This window comes from Anguilla rostrata, chromosome 1 (genome assembly GCF_018555375.3).
Source record: "Anguilla rostrata isolate EN2019 chromosome 1, ASM1855537v3, whole genome shotgun sequence".
In the NCBI taxonomy this organism is placed as follows: domain Eukaryota; kingdom Metazoa; phylum Chordata; class Actinopteri; order Anguilliformes; family Anguillidae; genus Anguilla; species Anguilla rostrata.
Genome location: NC_057933.1, coordinates 50,220,120 through 50,235,143, shown reverse-complemented (window position 1 = coordinate 50,235,143; position 15,024 = coordinate 50,220,120). Strand labels below are relative to the sequence as shown.

Sequence of the window (15,024 nt, the reverse complement as noted above, 5' to 3'; positions counted from 1 at the left end):
AGGGTCTGGGAGCAGAAGACGATCACTAACACTTGGATGGTAATGCTTCCCACGACGAAGGAATTATATTCAATGACAACAGGAAAATGTCCGCTCCTTCCACGCAGCCCGCGGTGCGGAGCGGGTTAAACAGGGAGCCCCCCCGCCGGGCAGTCGCTGGCAGACCGCAGCTCGGAGCACGCATCGCTGTGAGCACGGGGCACTCGAATGGCACAGCGCAGACATCGCACGAATTACCACCCCCCCCATCCCCCCCTTTGAACGAAGAGCGCTCCCACGGTGAGGGGGAAAACGCAGAGAGCTTGAATATCAAAAACCCACATCAAGCTCAGGGAAAAAAATGTAAAAAAACTATTAGAAAGAAAGAAAGAACAACTGCTGTCCTGGTTTTATTAGCGCGCAGGGAAGGAGGAGAGGCGGAGCCCCGACCCCCCCGCCGGCCGCTGAACGCGTGAGCGGGCACAGGACACTGCACAGCGTCCCGCTCCGACTGCCGGAAGCTGGGGGGGGCGGGAGGTCGGGAAGATGGTAGCTGGACTTCTGTCGAACACAAAGGCCATTCAGTAAACATGGCACGTGTAAAGAATTACTGGAGATCACATATCAGAATGTTCCGACATGAAGCTTCCTTCCTCAGAACAGCGTGGCAGGAAACGCCGTACAGAAGCCCCGCGCTGACCGGGCCCTGGAGCTTAAATACGCTGCTCCGTTCAGGCTGCGCGGCGGTACCGGGCCAGCGACCGCGCCCGCGAGGGCCGGCCTGGATCCCGTGATGACAACACTCCCAGGTGAACCGGATTTGACTGGACCGGATCCAGTTGGACCGGAGTGGGCTCCACCCCCCCGACTTCAGTTCATGTGTCATATTGCTGCTTTCAAGTGCATTCAGCCCTTTCTGTATTTTTTTTACCTTTGGGTAACAAGGGAGGTCTACTTAGAACCTGAAGAATGATAGTGGGGAGGAAATGCAATGGATTAGTTGTGTGTAGCCTATTAGAGGTAAGGAGGATGATAAATAAGATGTAGAGGGAAGGACTTTGGGAACTTGTAGCAAAGTGATTTTGTACTTGTAGCATAGTGCTTCATGCATTCACAGCTCCGTATGTGGCACACTGCAACAGATAACATGCTGCAGGGAGACCCGAATGGACATCTTACTATATGGCTGCAGAATCACTATTCACTACTCAATACAAAGGCACAGCAGGAATAAGACACTGAATACCATTATGAACTATCTATTTACAGCACATGAATGGTTCTACTGCGTTTTTTGAAATATTTTATAATGGCTTTCAATCATTTCAATGTGTCAGGCAGGTATGATGCACACATAGAGGATCAGATCCTCAATGCTAGATAGGTCTTGTGACACACACATGCACGCACACATATGCACAATGCTTGTATACTTAATCAGAACACAGAGCCACACAGAGATCTGGCAAACATATCCAAGCAGTGTACAGAATCTGGGTACATTGAGTGTATCGGTGCACAGGAGGAAGGGAAAAACATTGCGCGAGACACAAACAAACAATGAACGCATAAAATCACTGGTTTTCACCCCGATGGTTATTTCACTCCAGTCTGAACCAATAGCCACCAAATAAAGTGCAAGTTAAAATGGAGGAACGGGTATTTCGCAATGATAAAAAAACAGACATTTGCAGAGTCATGCTCTAAAGTCATGCTCTGAAAACCTCGATGAAGACCTTCTGCTCGCTCCAAAGCAGAGCCCTCGCTCTGAGAAGCTGCATGCGTCTCCCGCTCAATCACCAGATGGGGGTACTGGCAGGATGAAAGCCTCCCGGCTGCCTGGCCTTCGGTTCCTTCCCCGCGCCCAGCACCCAGCACCGCCGCCAGGCTCACCCTCGCTGTACCCGGCGCGATCAGAGGCCCGTGGCCGCAGCCCGCGACAGGAGCGCCGGCTCGCCCTCCGACGCGCAGGCGTCCCGGGCCGCACGTGTGCGCGCGTGCGCCGCTGTATACATTCGTAATTACGTGTGGGGTGGGTGGGCGGCGGATTACGTTTCCTAATCTACTCGGAAACATCCTTTAGGTATCCTTTTCATGAAGGGCCCATTTGTCAAACTTGATTATACGTGAGGTATCTTTATATGTGAGGGCTCTCTTTCCGGGTTCACTGTCTGTTTGGATAGATGAAGATGCATTGGGTTCCAGCGGAGCTGCGCTTCTTGGCTCCACACGTGTGTCTCGTTAAGGGAGTGTTGATCGGGGGGTTCAGGGGGGTTTGCATGTGAAAGTGATGCTGGTTTGGCAGCACAGTAGGAGAAGGGCCCTGCTGTGAACTGAGAGACATACAAAAACACACTCTCACATGTGTACACACGCAGGGCTACACGCACAGAGACATACACGTGTGTACACTCACACACACTCACACACACGCGCGCACACACGCGCACACACACATACGCACACACAAACATGCACGCACGTGCGCACACACCCACACACGCACACACACACTCACACACACACAGACTCACACACTCACACACTCACGCACACACACACACACACACACACACACACTCTCTTACACGCACGCACACACACACACACAGCTGGGTGAGGGTGGCACAGGCTCCAGGAGCTCTGATTCTCCGTGCGAAACACTGCGCTCTGAACATGTGCCTCTCAGCTGGAGAGTCCCATCAGACCAGCCCGTTCTCCTCTGAACACAATCAAGTGGCTTTAAAAAGCCAATAATACCACCGTATTAACCCACGTGATCTATGCGGGATTTCACAAACAATGTATCCAGTTCTCAAAAGATTTACTAGATTCCGAAGGGCATAAAACAATGGGAACAATAGCACTTTGGATGTCATGGTAATTGCGGACAATTGGGACTTGCGGTTTGACTTTCTGTTACTGGTACACAATGATATCTCGCAAAAGATATTTGCTGGAGATCATACGTTGTGTGTAATTAAAGTTGTGTAATTGGATCCGCTCATGTGTACACAGCAATCAAGTCCAGAGCACAGAAGAGAGGCTGCTGGCCCTGAAATACATATACGTCCAATCAGTGCTTATACTGACAGATAAAAACATTTCATATTCTTAACTTAATACAGCTTGAATCTGACCTAAATGGAATATACATTTCAATACACAAAACAATGTGCATGTAAGGAATAAACCACAGGCCATGAGGTTCTCATCCAAGCCATGGTGTGTACATATATATTCAATTATATATATAGTAAATATACTATACCAATTATAGATTAATACTTCACTCTGATTGGCTGAACACGCACACAGTATATCTTCTCATTATTGCTACTGCAATATGTAAACCATTATATTACGACAACCATCCCATGAATCTTTCAGTACACCGCAATACTAGTTTAATGTTACCATAGAAATTAATTAAATCATGTCAAAACAAGAAGTTCTGGTAGAGCAAAAGCAATCTTAGGGGTGGCACTGTATTCATCTTTATTTAATCAATTAATCATACTCATATAATTCTTCTGTGAAACAAATGTGCTGTCAGTGTATTTGTACAGTCAGTGAGAAAGTTTTAACATCTGCCCTTTTCATAAATTCGGAGCAGCGTTCTCTGGGTTAACGACGAGATCAATGACTTGCTGGAGGACCCACAGAATAACAGCTAGTCAATAAATATGAAAATCTGTCCGTACTACTGGTTTGTTTAAGAGGTTAAGCTGAACAGAAATAACTTTCAGAAACACTCCTGCTTCTGTCTTCCCCTGTTAGAATTAACACACCTCCAACAAGCCATCAGCAACAAAGAGCTCTGGGCGGGCTCTTGCTAAACACTGCGAAGCCCAGGTCTGCGTTCACTCAATGGCTCAATCAATCCTAATTAACTCACGGCTCAGATGTAATGAATACCTTCATATGGTGCACGACGTGCCCCTTGGACTAGAGCTGGGGAAAGACTTTTCCACGCCACCTTTTAATGGCTTTCAGGTTCTTACAAACTGAAGTAACTGCCGTGTGTGGCATTATCAGAGACGGTCTGGTCCATTTCACACCTCTTACACACTCTATTCACCGTTAGGGAGGAGGAACGCGGTCCATCCAACCCCAGCTGAACACTGATTTCAGATTGAAATGCAAGAAGACTGCAAGACACTCAGAGGTTGGGAAGATGTTACTATGGCAACAGAAGACATTTGGCTTGAGTTTGAGAATGGGGTCAGGGGCTGGCAAGAAGTCCTGCAGCCAACCACCCAATGACCACCACTTAAACGGTTTCAGTACCCAGCACCCCCCCCCCCAACCCCACACCCCCCCAGCCACTACCAGCAAACAGATAATAAGACAACAATGAAAAAGACTTAAGGGTAAGAGAACCCTTTGAGCCTTTTTTTTTGGCGAGGCAGTTTCTCTTTAAAGTCAAATTGTACACCCTGGGGATGTAATGTGCGTCTTATTAGACAAGCATTAAGCAATTATCCCATTTTGTTTCCAGAGCCACAGAGTGCTTGTGGCTTCACACATGCACATCTAAGGCATCGGCGCATTCCTCGCCGAGGCTTTTCCCAAGCCGGCAGCCCCGCTCTCTTCACCTACTGCGCTACAAAGAGTTCTGCGGGAGCGGGAACGCCGTCCGCCCCGCACACCGTTAAGAGCGGCACTTTCCCACCGCACGCCAACCGCGCTCTCCTATCCGCACACCGACGAGGCCGACGGCTGATTTCTCAGCCTTCCGCAAGAGGGAACAGAGGGGGTGGGAGGGAGAAGGGGGGTGGGGGGGGGAGAGAAAAAGAGAAAAAAAAACAAGGCCGCCATTTGCGAGAAGGAGGAAAGCAGCCGGGAAACATCGCCGTTTATCCGATGTTTGGTAAACACTCTGGGAGACCGCGTGTGAGCCGAGACACACACAGTCTGTCGCAAGGCAACAGCCGGTCCACCGCGGGCGTCCTGCTCACATTTAACATTTTTCTGCCCTTTTCCTTTTTTTGTTGTTTTTTTTTTTTGCCCTTGTGCAATTCTGAACGCCTTGCGTCATCACAAGCGCGACACACACACGTGCAGAATACCCTTCGTCCCGCGCGTCCTGCCCTCTTATCCTGAAATCAGATAGCAGGGGAAAAAGTCACATGATCCTACAGGGCAACATTCAATCCCACAATTCACATCCATGCCAAATGGCTCACGTTCCCAGGAACTGATAAAGACTAAATCACATCCACAACAACCAGGATGCCTTAATACGCAGAGCATTAGCAGTGCTAAGAACTGTGCTCACTTAATAAAAGAAAATAAAATCTCTCCAGCACGTACGCTAGCTCGCACAGGCGCATGGCGCATGGCGCATGGCGCGCAGGGCGTAACACCAGTAGAAGCTCGCATTACTTGCGGCGGGGCGGGGAGCTTCCCGGCTCGGGCGGCCGTGTATTCTTAGAAACCTACATCCTGCCACAGGACGGCCCGCCGCTTGGCACCGCTGCCGGAGCCGCTGTTTTCGGGGACCCCGGGTGGGAACCCTTTACGAACCCGCCACAGCTGAGGGGTGATCCTTCCTTCCCGTGTCACCACGCGGCCCCTCGATGATTGACGCGGAGCGTCAAACAAGGATGACGAGGACGACCTGGTCCTTCACATCGTGACACTCGCACGCCACACTCAGCACAGAAGCCCGTGAGCCCGCGCTGAAGGATCTGCAACAACATTTTCTGGCAGTGGCGCACTTCTGTTTCTTAGCAACGGGGACACGGTAATGGCACAGGCATCTCTACCAGTGCTCTTTATTTCCCAGTTGTATTAAACTAACATGTTACAGCCCAAAATCATAGTATTCCTTGCCTGCAAAGATCGGACCACAAGGAGAAAAAAAAAAAAGCTGTGGTTTATTCATTTGAAACTCTACTTGTATAACTCCCCCACTTCTTAAAAGGCTGGCATGGGGATTTACATACATAAAATGCCCATAAATGCATGGTAGGGACAGGCTGGTTTAAACTTCTAATCCCACTAAACCTTTAAGTGCAGGCCGAGAAATACAAGTGTTGCGGTAGAAATTCTCACAGAGGAGAAACCCTGAGAATAACATCAGAGGGGCCACAGATATTTATGGAATGAACCGCAAGCTGTACACAGAAGTCAGCAAATACCACAATACAGATGCACCACGGCCTCCCCTGTAACAGAAAACACAGCTATCCCATGGTGCAGCTTGCTCAGCCCTCCTTCCCACAGGGGGAGAGGGGGGGAAGGTATTCGCTGCACACGACGTCCTGATTACAGACGGCACAAGGTACAGATGGTCAAACGGATTTCCCTCTTGAAGCCCTTACGCCACTGCCGCAAATAGCTTCGGGGGCCCGATTTCCAAACATTAATCACATTCTCCTCTTCTTCTTCAAAAAAAACAGCAGCAAAAGAAAACCGAATCAAAACAAACGGTCTGATCCGCGCTTAGCGGGGCTGAACTTCGGCGCTCTCTCGTCCTGCAGGAAGCGGGTTTCGGGACGCGCGCTACGAGGTACACACGCCGCGCCGCGCGCATCGCTGCCCAAACGACAGAGCGGGCCATTCCGCGGAAAAAAAGAGGAGAAAAATGGAGAAGGAGGAAGGCCTGTAACAGAAACCCAACCGCAAAGTCGCGGTAATGCCCCCGAGCCCTGGACTAAACTTCCCGTCTACACCGCCGCGCCGCAGCCCTAAACTGTTTGTACATGAAAACCCTTCCAAATATCATCCCCGAGATCAGCAGAGCGCTCGGATTCAGGACATAAATTCTGCAGAACTTAATAAAACGGATGTTTGATTTACTTTGGTAACAGCAGTCACTTTTTTAAAACAATTTTATCTTGCATTAATCCCGCGTGTCACAGTGATGTAAAATATCTCTTTCGGTTACAAAATCCAGGTGTTTCATTTGCTGACTGACAAAAACAATGTTTGCTCTGGCTGACCCTACCTTCCATGGCTATTTTCTTCTCTTTGCCGATTAATACCAGAGAGGAAGGGGGGGAGGGAAGGAGGGAGTGAGGAAGGGACAGGGAGAGACAGAGAGAGAGAGAGAGAGATATGCTGATTTTTTTGGGGCCTGGGTGAGTAAATTCAAATCATTTCACGTAATGGTTTACTTTTAAATGGTCGTCCTTACAAGACACCGAATTCATGCGTTCCAGAAAATAATTACGCACCTGGTTTCCTTCTTGCTGCTGTGACAGTGCACCTCCTACATGTAATATCATCTTCCATAACTTTCAGACCGAGACAGAACAATGTGCATTTCAGAGACAGAATTACTGGTATTTAATGGCCTATAAGACAAAACCAAACATGGGTTAAATACAAATCAATCCATTTTGCTTTTTAATCCTGCCGACAGAGCCCTCCCTAACTCTGGGTGACGCTACTGGCAGTTAAGTCTCTGCATGGTTACTGGCCAATCCGCACTGACACAGTTGTGTATTGATCTCAAACCATGGGGCCCATCCATGCACTACTAGAGCTAAAACAGTGCCTTAACCAGATGAACCACCCAGCAGTAAAAGTAAAAAGTGTTAAACTGTGAGTTCTCCTCAACTTTCTGTGAAGTACTGTTTCTCCTTTAAAAACTGAAATGAAAATGAACAGCACATCTACGAGGCTCAGAATGTTTTTCTTGTCAAGCGGGTGTTTTCCTAATAATTTAAAAAAGGTTTTCCTTCTCGGTGAGCCAAGTTATAGATCAACTAAACATTATTTCTGCCCCTACATTATCCTTTAGTTTAACTTTGAAAAAAGTCAATTCAATGACTACCCAGACACTGCTGTTTAAAAAGTACCTGACCAATGGAGAATTCACTAATATTATTTACCTACTATTGACTTTACTTTACCCGGGATGACTGGGGCACTTAACATATTCAAAAGAATAAATTCACAAAGCAGGCTATTAACTAAAAATGTCAGGTTCAGATCCCCCTCCGGGGGGGGGGGACAACCACGTTTCCCAATCCACTCTGACACACTATCACATAAGTAGGCTCAATTGACAGGCTCATAACCTAACAGCATGAGTCAGATCAGGTTGATATTCTAATATGAAAATAAGTCTGCCCAACATCTGGAGATGTGTTTTGCACATAAGTCAAGTCTCCTCATGATTCATGATCTTACATGGGTGGGGCTCCTGTTTGGCACCGCCATTCAAACAACTGCTGGTATGTCAGTCAATAACACAGCCCTGGCTAAAACCTGCTGGAACCAGTAAGGATGCTGTTTTTTCATCAGAAATCAAGTTCATAAACTGTAACATCCCTTTCCACGTGTTCTAGAGATATAGAAACCAGCAGTATATCTGAACAAATTTCTGTAGGCATACATTTTTGCAAAATAAAATGTCACATTGGCAGTGTAGTAAAATGGCCAAGGAACAATATTAGTGTCCCAGGTAGGGCACTATCATTGAACCCTTGACCAGCATTGCTTCAGTATATATCCAGTATGAATTAATGCTGTTTTTAAAATGAAAATAGCTGCGTAAGTCACTCTGGATAACAACGTTTGCTAAATACATGTAATGTAATTTAACAAAACATATCTGCCACTGATTTGTAAATTATTTACAAAATATTTATAACTTATTTGTTATGCGACAGTAAAAAGGTGGATTTAGTTTTTAAACACAATACAATTATTCAATACATTCTGAGCAATGTGTTTAGGGAAAGTCAGCAGTTAACCATGAATGTTTAATTGGATTAGGATGAGTCATTAATTAGAGCCATACACGATACAAAGCATAACAAATTACAGAGCCTGAGGATTTTAAAATTTAATTCATTCTTGATTCAAAACAAAATTATGCTACTGATTATAATTTTACTACAAAAAACTTTTTATTTACATCCAATTTAATTCTTTTATAGTTTCTCTTATCCAAAGCTCCTTGGAATAATTACGAACATCTGTATTTAAGCATACTGAAATATATGAAATACAAGCAGCAGTACAACAGAGAAAGAGTGAGCACTGTATAATTCTTCAATTCAGTAGCAGTATAGCAAGAAGTTCTAAATTAAGCTGTACTATTCGCATATTCACCAAAGCTGACTGACATATACTTCTAACTTGCTAATTTAATTATTCCTTGTACTGTGCATCAGTTCTGCTGGCTTGTATTGTCTGACAAAAAAATTCTTCATACCCCTTAAAAAAACATCGAACTGCAAAAAGATATCTTTGTACAACTTTTGAAAAATCTGGAGTGTGCTTGTTGATTTTAGAAGTAGATTTAATTACGGTTTTATATAATAACAATGGTATCGGCGTTTTAAAGGAAAAGCAATAATTCTGAATTTAAACTAAGTTCCATCAAAAAGTAACATAGCCCGAAAGTGTTAAAGAGTAAGTCTAAATCACTGACACAATATTTATTTCTATTATTTCTTCAGGTGTTTGATATCAATCTTACAAAGTACAGTTATGCTCCAACTGAGGAGCTGAACAAAGGCATTTGCCTCTCAGTACCTGAGCCTAAGAAAGACTCTCATTTCCAACGTTCAAAAAACTTAACTTGGCGCTTCAAAAACAACAATTTAGCTAAATTGTTCCCAGAATTACACTGTAACATAAAGCTGTTGTACGCACTGCAAAATAACACTCCACTTTAATTACACGCCGAACCCCAAATTTGGGCTTCTCACAAACAAGCAAGGTGATTTGTAAGTCGTGGGGGACAACCGAGTTAATGCCCTAACCCCAAATCCATGCGTGGGAAGCGCAACTGGCGCTCGACGTGCCAAACGAACAGCCGTTTGGGTCAGGGGCGCCTGGGGGAGGGTCGGTTAGCCTCGTCCGCGCCACATGGCTCGCACATCTCCGCGTGTCACCTTGTGTGGCCCGCCTTTGAGCGCCACCAACTGAGCTCCGAGCTCCCAGCGAAGACAACAAACCCCAAACCTCAGCTTTCCCACTTCACGTAAACAAGCTAAAAGCAGAGGAGGCTGGCAGAGCAGCTGAGGCCAGGGGACGCAGATCAGACGGCCGGAGAAAGGCTCTGAGCAAAGCCGGGATGATTAAGGGACCGGCAGCTACTCGCAAAACAACCCCTCCCCAAGTTCGCCTATCGCCCATCCACAGGTCAAAAAAAAAAATCCGCCTCCTCCACCGGGCAGCACTGTCACTTCCCACCGAAATCAAGAGGCCCCTGCGCAACAGAACAGTGCAGTGCTTATCTCATCCCTAATGGATAACTCCTTCCAGCGCGAGGCCATCCATACCACGTGCGGAACTATAACAAGGTATCGATGTATCCGTCACGCGTGGCCTCAGAACGCACAGACGGAACCCTGCAAAGGCAGACCATAAACGCGGTGTCGAGTAAGGCGAACCCCGCTCCGGCTTCTCGGGGTACGGCCATCACGCACAGTACATGTGAAGTCTTTACAACGTGCGCGTGATGCATGTGCTGATGTTTCCATTCCGCGCAGACGTGTCAGATGGCAATGTCCCAGAAGCACCTTTCCCCCGAGCTCCAGGGCGCTCGGTGCAGACTGCGCGTCTCGGCCGCGTACGCAGAGGAAGAGCCCCGGCTGGGGGACGCGCTCCAACGCGAGCGGACGCCTGTGGCGTCTGGCTGCCCAGTCGGGCCAGGGCTTCACAGAAACGACTGCCAGGGGAATGCCTTGGCTTTGCTGGGCAAACAGCGGGACGGCTGTGAAAGAGGGCATCCATGGGCAGCAGGGTGGAATCCGGTTGTGGAACACGGCTGAGTAACGTCCACCGCACAGCTTCCTGCCCTTCCGTTCCGGTAAGTAAGCCCTCGCCGCGGATTTCCCCGAGGGCCTGCCAGAAGATTCCATTAATCAGACTGTGGGGTGATTGGGAGCGTGCGGTAATCGCCACCAGGGGGGGGAACCTTCCCGAAATGGCGTAACCCGGCTCGTTTGAAGCACCACTCGTTACCGAAACCAACACTCATCCTCCTCCCAGCGCATCTTCCCGCACCCCAGCCCCGCCCCTCGCCGCCTACGGTATGCTGGTTTGTTTATGTTTTTCTGTCTTACGCTCAAAAGGGCTGTGTTTCCAAGTTGCCATGGAGACATCATGCAGCATCTACCACATATAACGGTTTCGGTAGGGGAAAGAGGGAACGATACGAGCCGTTTCCAGGAAAAAGTGATAATCACCACCGCACAGATTATTTGGGAAGTGACGGTTCCACGTACAGAAGGGCAAAGCCCACTCTCGTCGTCCCAAGGGGGTCCAGAACTGAATGAGAACTGTTATTTCCAGAGTAATGACACATTTGTACAAAATGGCAGTTTGGGGTAGCGCGGGAGGTGTGGTTTGTAAAATGTTCCAGTGGCAGCAGTTCACCATTCAGAGAACCTGAGGGACTGCAGGGCTGGAGCGTAGCACCAGGCCGAGGAGCGGAACGGCTCACAGGCCCCCTCTCACTTAGCACAGCGCTAACAGCGCTAACAGCGCTAGTCACGCCCCCCCCGACAGGAGAAACGTTCTGCGCCCGCTTTCTGTTTTCAGCCGTAAAGTGGACACCGAAGAGTCCGCCGGTTACTTCAACCTGTTTCTGATAGAAAAACATTGACTTCTACACACACACGTCTTCCCCTCAAAGAGACGCGCGCGCACCCCTGCCGTTTGCGCCAAAATGAAAGCCAGCGGCCTCGATTAGCCAACTCCTCCGCTTACAAGAAGCTTTCAATTAAGTGTTCCATGAGCGCCGTGGCAACTGGAAAAAGAGAGGGAGAGAGAGAGGGATCTGTGAGATTTTACAGAGAGCATTAACCACAAGAAAGTCAGGCCTGAGCACACGCTGGACATTCCCGGGACTGCGCGCATGTACTCAGGAAAGAAAAAGAAAAAAAATCCCCCTCTTTTTCAAGTGGGGAAAATGATTTCAGCTGTGTAAATTGACAGCGGCCTCGCCGCGGCGGGAGACAGCGAGGGAAAACCCGGCTCTGTGTCATAATTCCTGCTCCGCCCGCCCGCCGGCCGCCCAGGGCCCGCTCGCTCAGGAGCCCGTATTCCACAATACCCAGCCGTAAAAAAAAAAAAATCGTTAATTGGTTCCAAATGAATCTGTTATTAACTCCACGGCCGGAAAAAAAAAAAAAAAAAAAAAAAGACGAGTTTCAAACGTTCAAGCAATGTGTATTTCCAAACAGTAAACGCGCGGGGTGTGTGCTCGCGTGTTGCGCTCGCACGTGTGTTCCTGACCGTGATCACAGGGCGGATCAACTGATGAACAGAAAAGCAGTAACTTTATATTACGCGCGTGGGCCTGACGCAGACTATTCAGGCAGGATGTTTATAAGTGCCTGGCAGCCATTTTAAGTTGGATTTTTAGTCCTCCACTCCCAGGGTGGTAATATGACTTGCCAGTAAACACAATGAAGCAATCATTTAATGCAGTGACACAGACTACTTGTATCTGTCATCCAATTATGACAAAGGATGCAATTGGAGGACGGATAAACAGGACCTTGAGTATGGCTACTGGCATTTGTGTGAACTTCTTTTTTTGGCGTCGCTCTGTGCATATCACACCATACGCGCCTGTTGTCTAGCCAGGGTCCTTGTGTGATGACCCTGATTGCCTCATGTGACACCAGCTAGGTTCTGTTTGTCAGAAGAAGCAGAGCAGTCGCTCCTACAGAACACACAGTGCTTCCCGTTTCAGGGAGAGAGGACCAGGCCAGCCGACATCACAGCCAGCTGTGCACCTCCTCACACAACCACCGTATCTCTCTCAAACGGTTGTGCAACATAATTTATCACCGCTCTGCTTTAAAACTGTAACGACGGCCTGTGTTTTATGGATATGAAGAGCAGCAGGCTGGGTCACAGCACTGTTCCCTGTACATTATGTTCTGTGTTTGGAGAAGTGCTTAATGTTGTTTATGTGACATGGCAAACAGGGTTTCCCTAAGGGGACAATAATGAATATAGAGAGGAAGCCAGTAAGTAAGGAAGAACACTTGGGTGGGTTCAGGTTAGCAGGTGGAGAGCTCTGGTACGTTTTAGGATCTGAGGGCAGGGCAGGGTCCCATTTGGGACAGGCTCTGCCTACTACAGGGAGCTGAAGAAACGGGGAGGGGGGGAGGGGGGAGGCGGGGCAACGAGCGTCACGTTCTGCGAGGGGCGGATCACTTGGCACTGCGGTCTGAAACGGCATCACAGTGTTTGCTTTTATTTTTAGGAGAAAACACAGCTGACGTTTCCAAACCCCATATATGTGAACCCACACAGCATCACTCATGGTTTCAAAGAAGAAAAAAAAAAAGAAGTCAGAGTGAGATCTGATGGTAACATGGGAACCAGTTCTACGCTGCCACCATAAGGCATAAACAAAGTCTAACCCAATGATGTCGGTTTCACTTAAAAAGGAGGGAGACCACCACTGCTTAGCGGTCATGGATGGGCCGGCGTCCAATGCCTCTGCATAGTGGAGACTCATGTTCCTACACCTCGTCTTAACACAATGTCAACTCCTCCAAGTGAAGAACGGCCAAATCGAATTAAATGATTCAACCCCCTTGAAAAACAAGTGAAAAGTCACACCCCTTTCCTTTTACAAATCAAAGTCCAAAGCCAGTTCTCAGAAGCAGGCTGAGGATGTGTGTTGCTCCCTGTAGGAAAGCGTTGGGTAAAAGGGACATGTATTTCACAAAGTGTCCTTTCATAAGGTCCAGGTTTGCCTGACGGAGAGAACCCCCCCCCCCCCCCACCTCCACCCCGCTGACAGCAAACCCGGGTGTTTACGCTAACTGGAGGAAACAAAGGAGCCAGGAGAGAACCTCTCTCCGCTCACCTTTTCTCTTCAAGGCCCCCCCTTCAGCTCACATCTCACCGCCAGCTGCACAAAGCATCGCGCGCCACTTTTATCTGGCTCACTGCATGTGTTTGCCAGCTCCCTCCTGCCCATAGCTGACTGCTGCGGTTTCCAGGCAGCCATGACACAATCCAGAGCCCTCAGCCTCCTTTTGCAGAAAACGTGTTTACGCCGAATATTCCCCTCAGAAGTTCGCTTTCCTTCGCAGCTTTGATCCACATGGCACTAGGGGGGCTTGTATCAACAGTCTTGTGTTTCACACGCGCTACGGCGTGTCACTCAGAACGTCCTGTCACGGCCGGGGTAGGGGGGGAGCTGTTTCGGGCGCATCGCGGGGCTGTCGCGGCATGCCTTCCCCCCAATAAATGAGGCTGGGGGTTTGGGGGGGGGGGGCTGCTAATGCTAGCGCTCCTGTCTGTTTCATGCTCTCTCGAAGCCAAAGGGAAATCAGAATATGTGACCCGTTCAGAGAAAGGACAAATATCCAGTGCCACTTTGAAACCAAGATTGCAGCCAGCTGGCTCATCTTCGGTGTTCAGCACCAGACAAATTCAGACAAACAACAGATTAGAGTGGGAGTGGTTTTTTGTAAACAGTGCATCTTCTGAAACGATCCTTTCACCACCGCACCCATGTAGCGCTCTTGCTCTTATTCCTAAGTCAACTGAAGTTGTGGCTAGCCAGCTAGTTTTCGGGTCCTATGAAATACCACAGCGCTTGGACCCTCCAGGACCCCACTACGCTGGAGAGGGGGTCATGCCCGCTCCCGATGCGCTAGGCGGGGGTCCCCAGGGAGGGAGGTGCTGAGAGAATGGCCGGGCGGGACTCACTGATAGATGTCCTTGCGCAGCACGGTTCGGCTCAGGGGGTTATCGGCTTGAGGGGCCATGCTGACAGAGCCGATCTTCAGCACCAGGGTGTCCTCTATCTTCAGGTGGGATTCTGTTCCAGCAAATGCGAAAGGTTACACAGACGTCCACACACAACATGCGCACAATCCATCAATGCACAAGAACAAAACAGCCAGATGTAACTATACATATCGCTTTCAGATTTATGGTGCTTACAAGGTATCAGGATGCACAGATACAGTAGTCTTTGTAGTAAGTACAATATAGCCATTGTGCTTCAACAAATAATCTTTAGAATAATGTCTGTAGCGTTTAGTAGGAGTTTCATTTCATATTTAAATATAATCGTAGCTTGAGGTAAATTGTATG

General features: G+C 48.3%; 1 protein-coding gene across 3 annotated transcripts in view; it reads right to left on the bottom strand.

Annotated features, from left to right (window-relative positions):
• The window catches only part of LOC135257716 (intermembrane lipid transfer protein VPS13B-like), a 302,540-nt gene that overhangs the window by 100,978 nt on the left and 186,538 nt on the right, over positions 1-15,024 (bottom strand). For all 3 annotated transcript variants that reach the window (XM_064340776.1, XM_064340785.1, XM_064340767.1), the window contains one exon: positions 14,635-14,746. In XM_064340776.1, the coding sequence (XP_064196846.1) occupies positions 14,635-14,746 (112 nt within the window). The remainder of the gene's footprint in view (positions 1-14,634; positions 14,747-15,024) is intronic.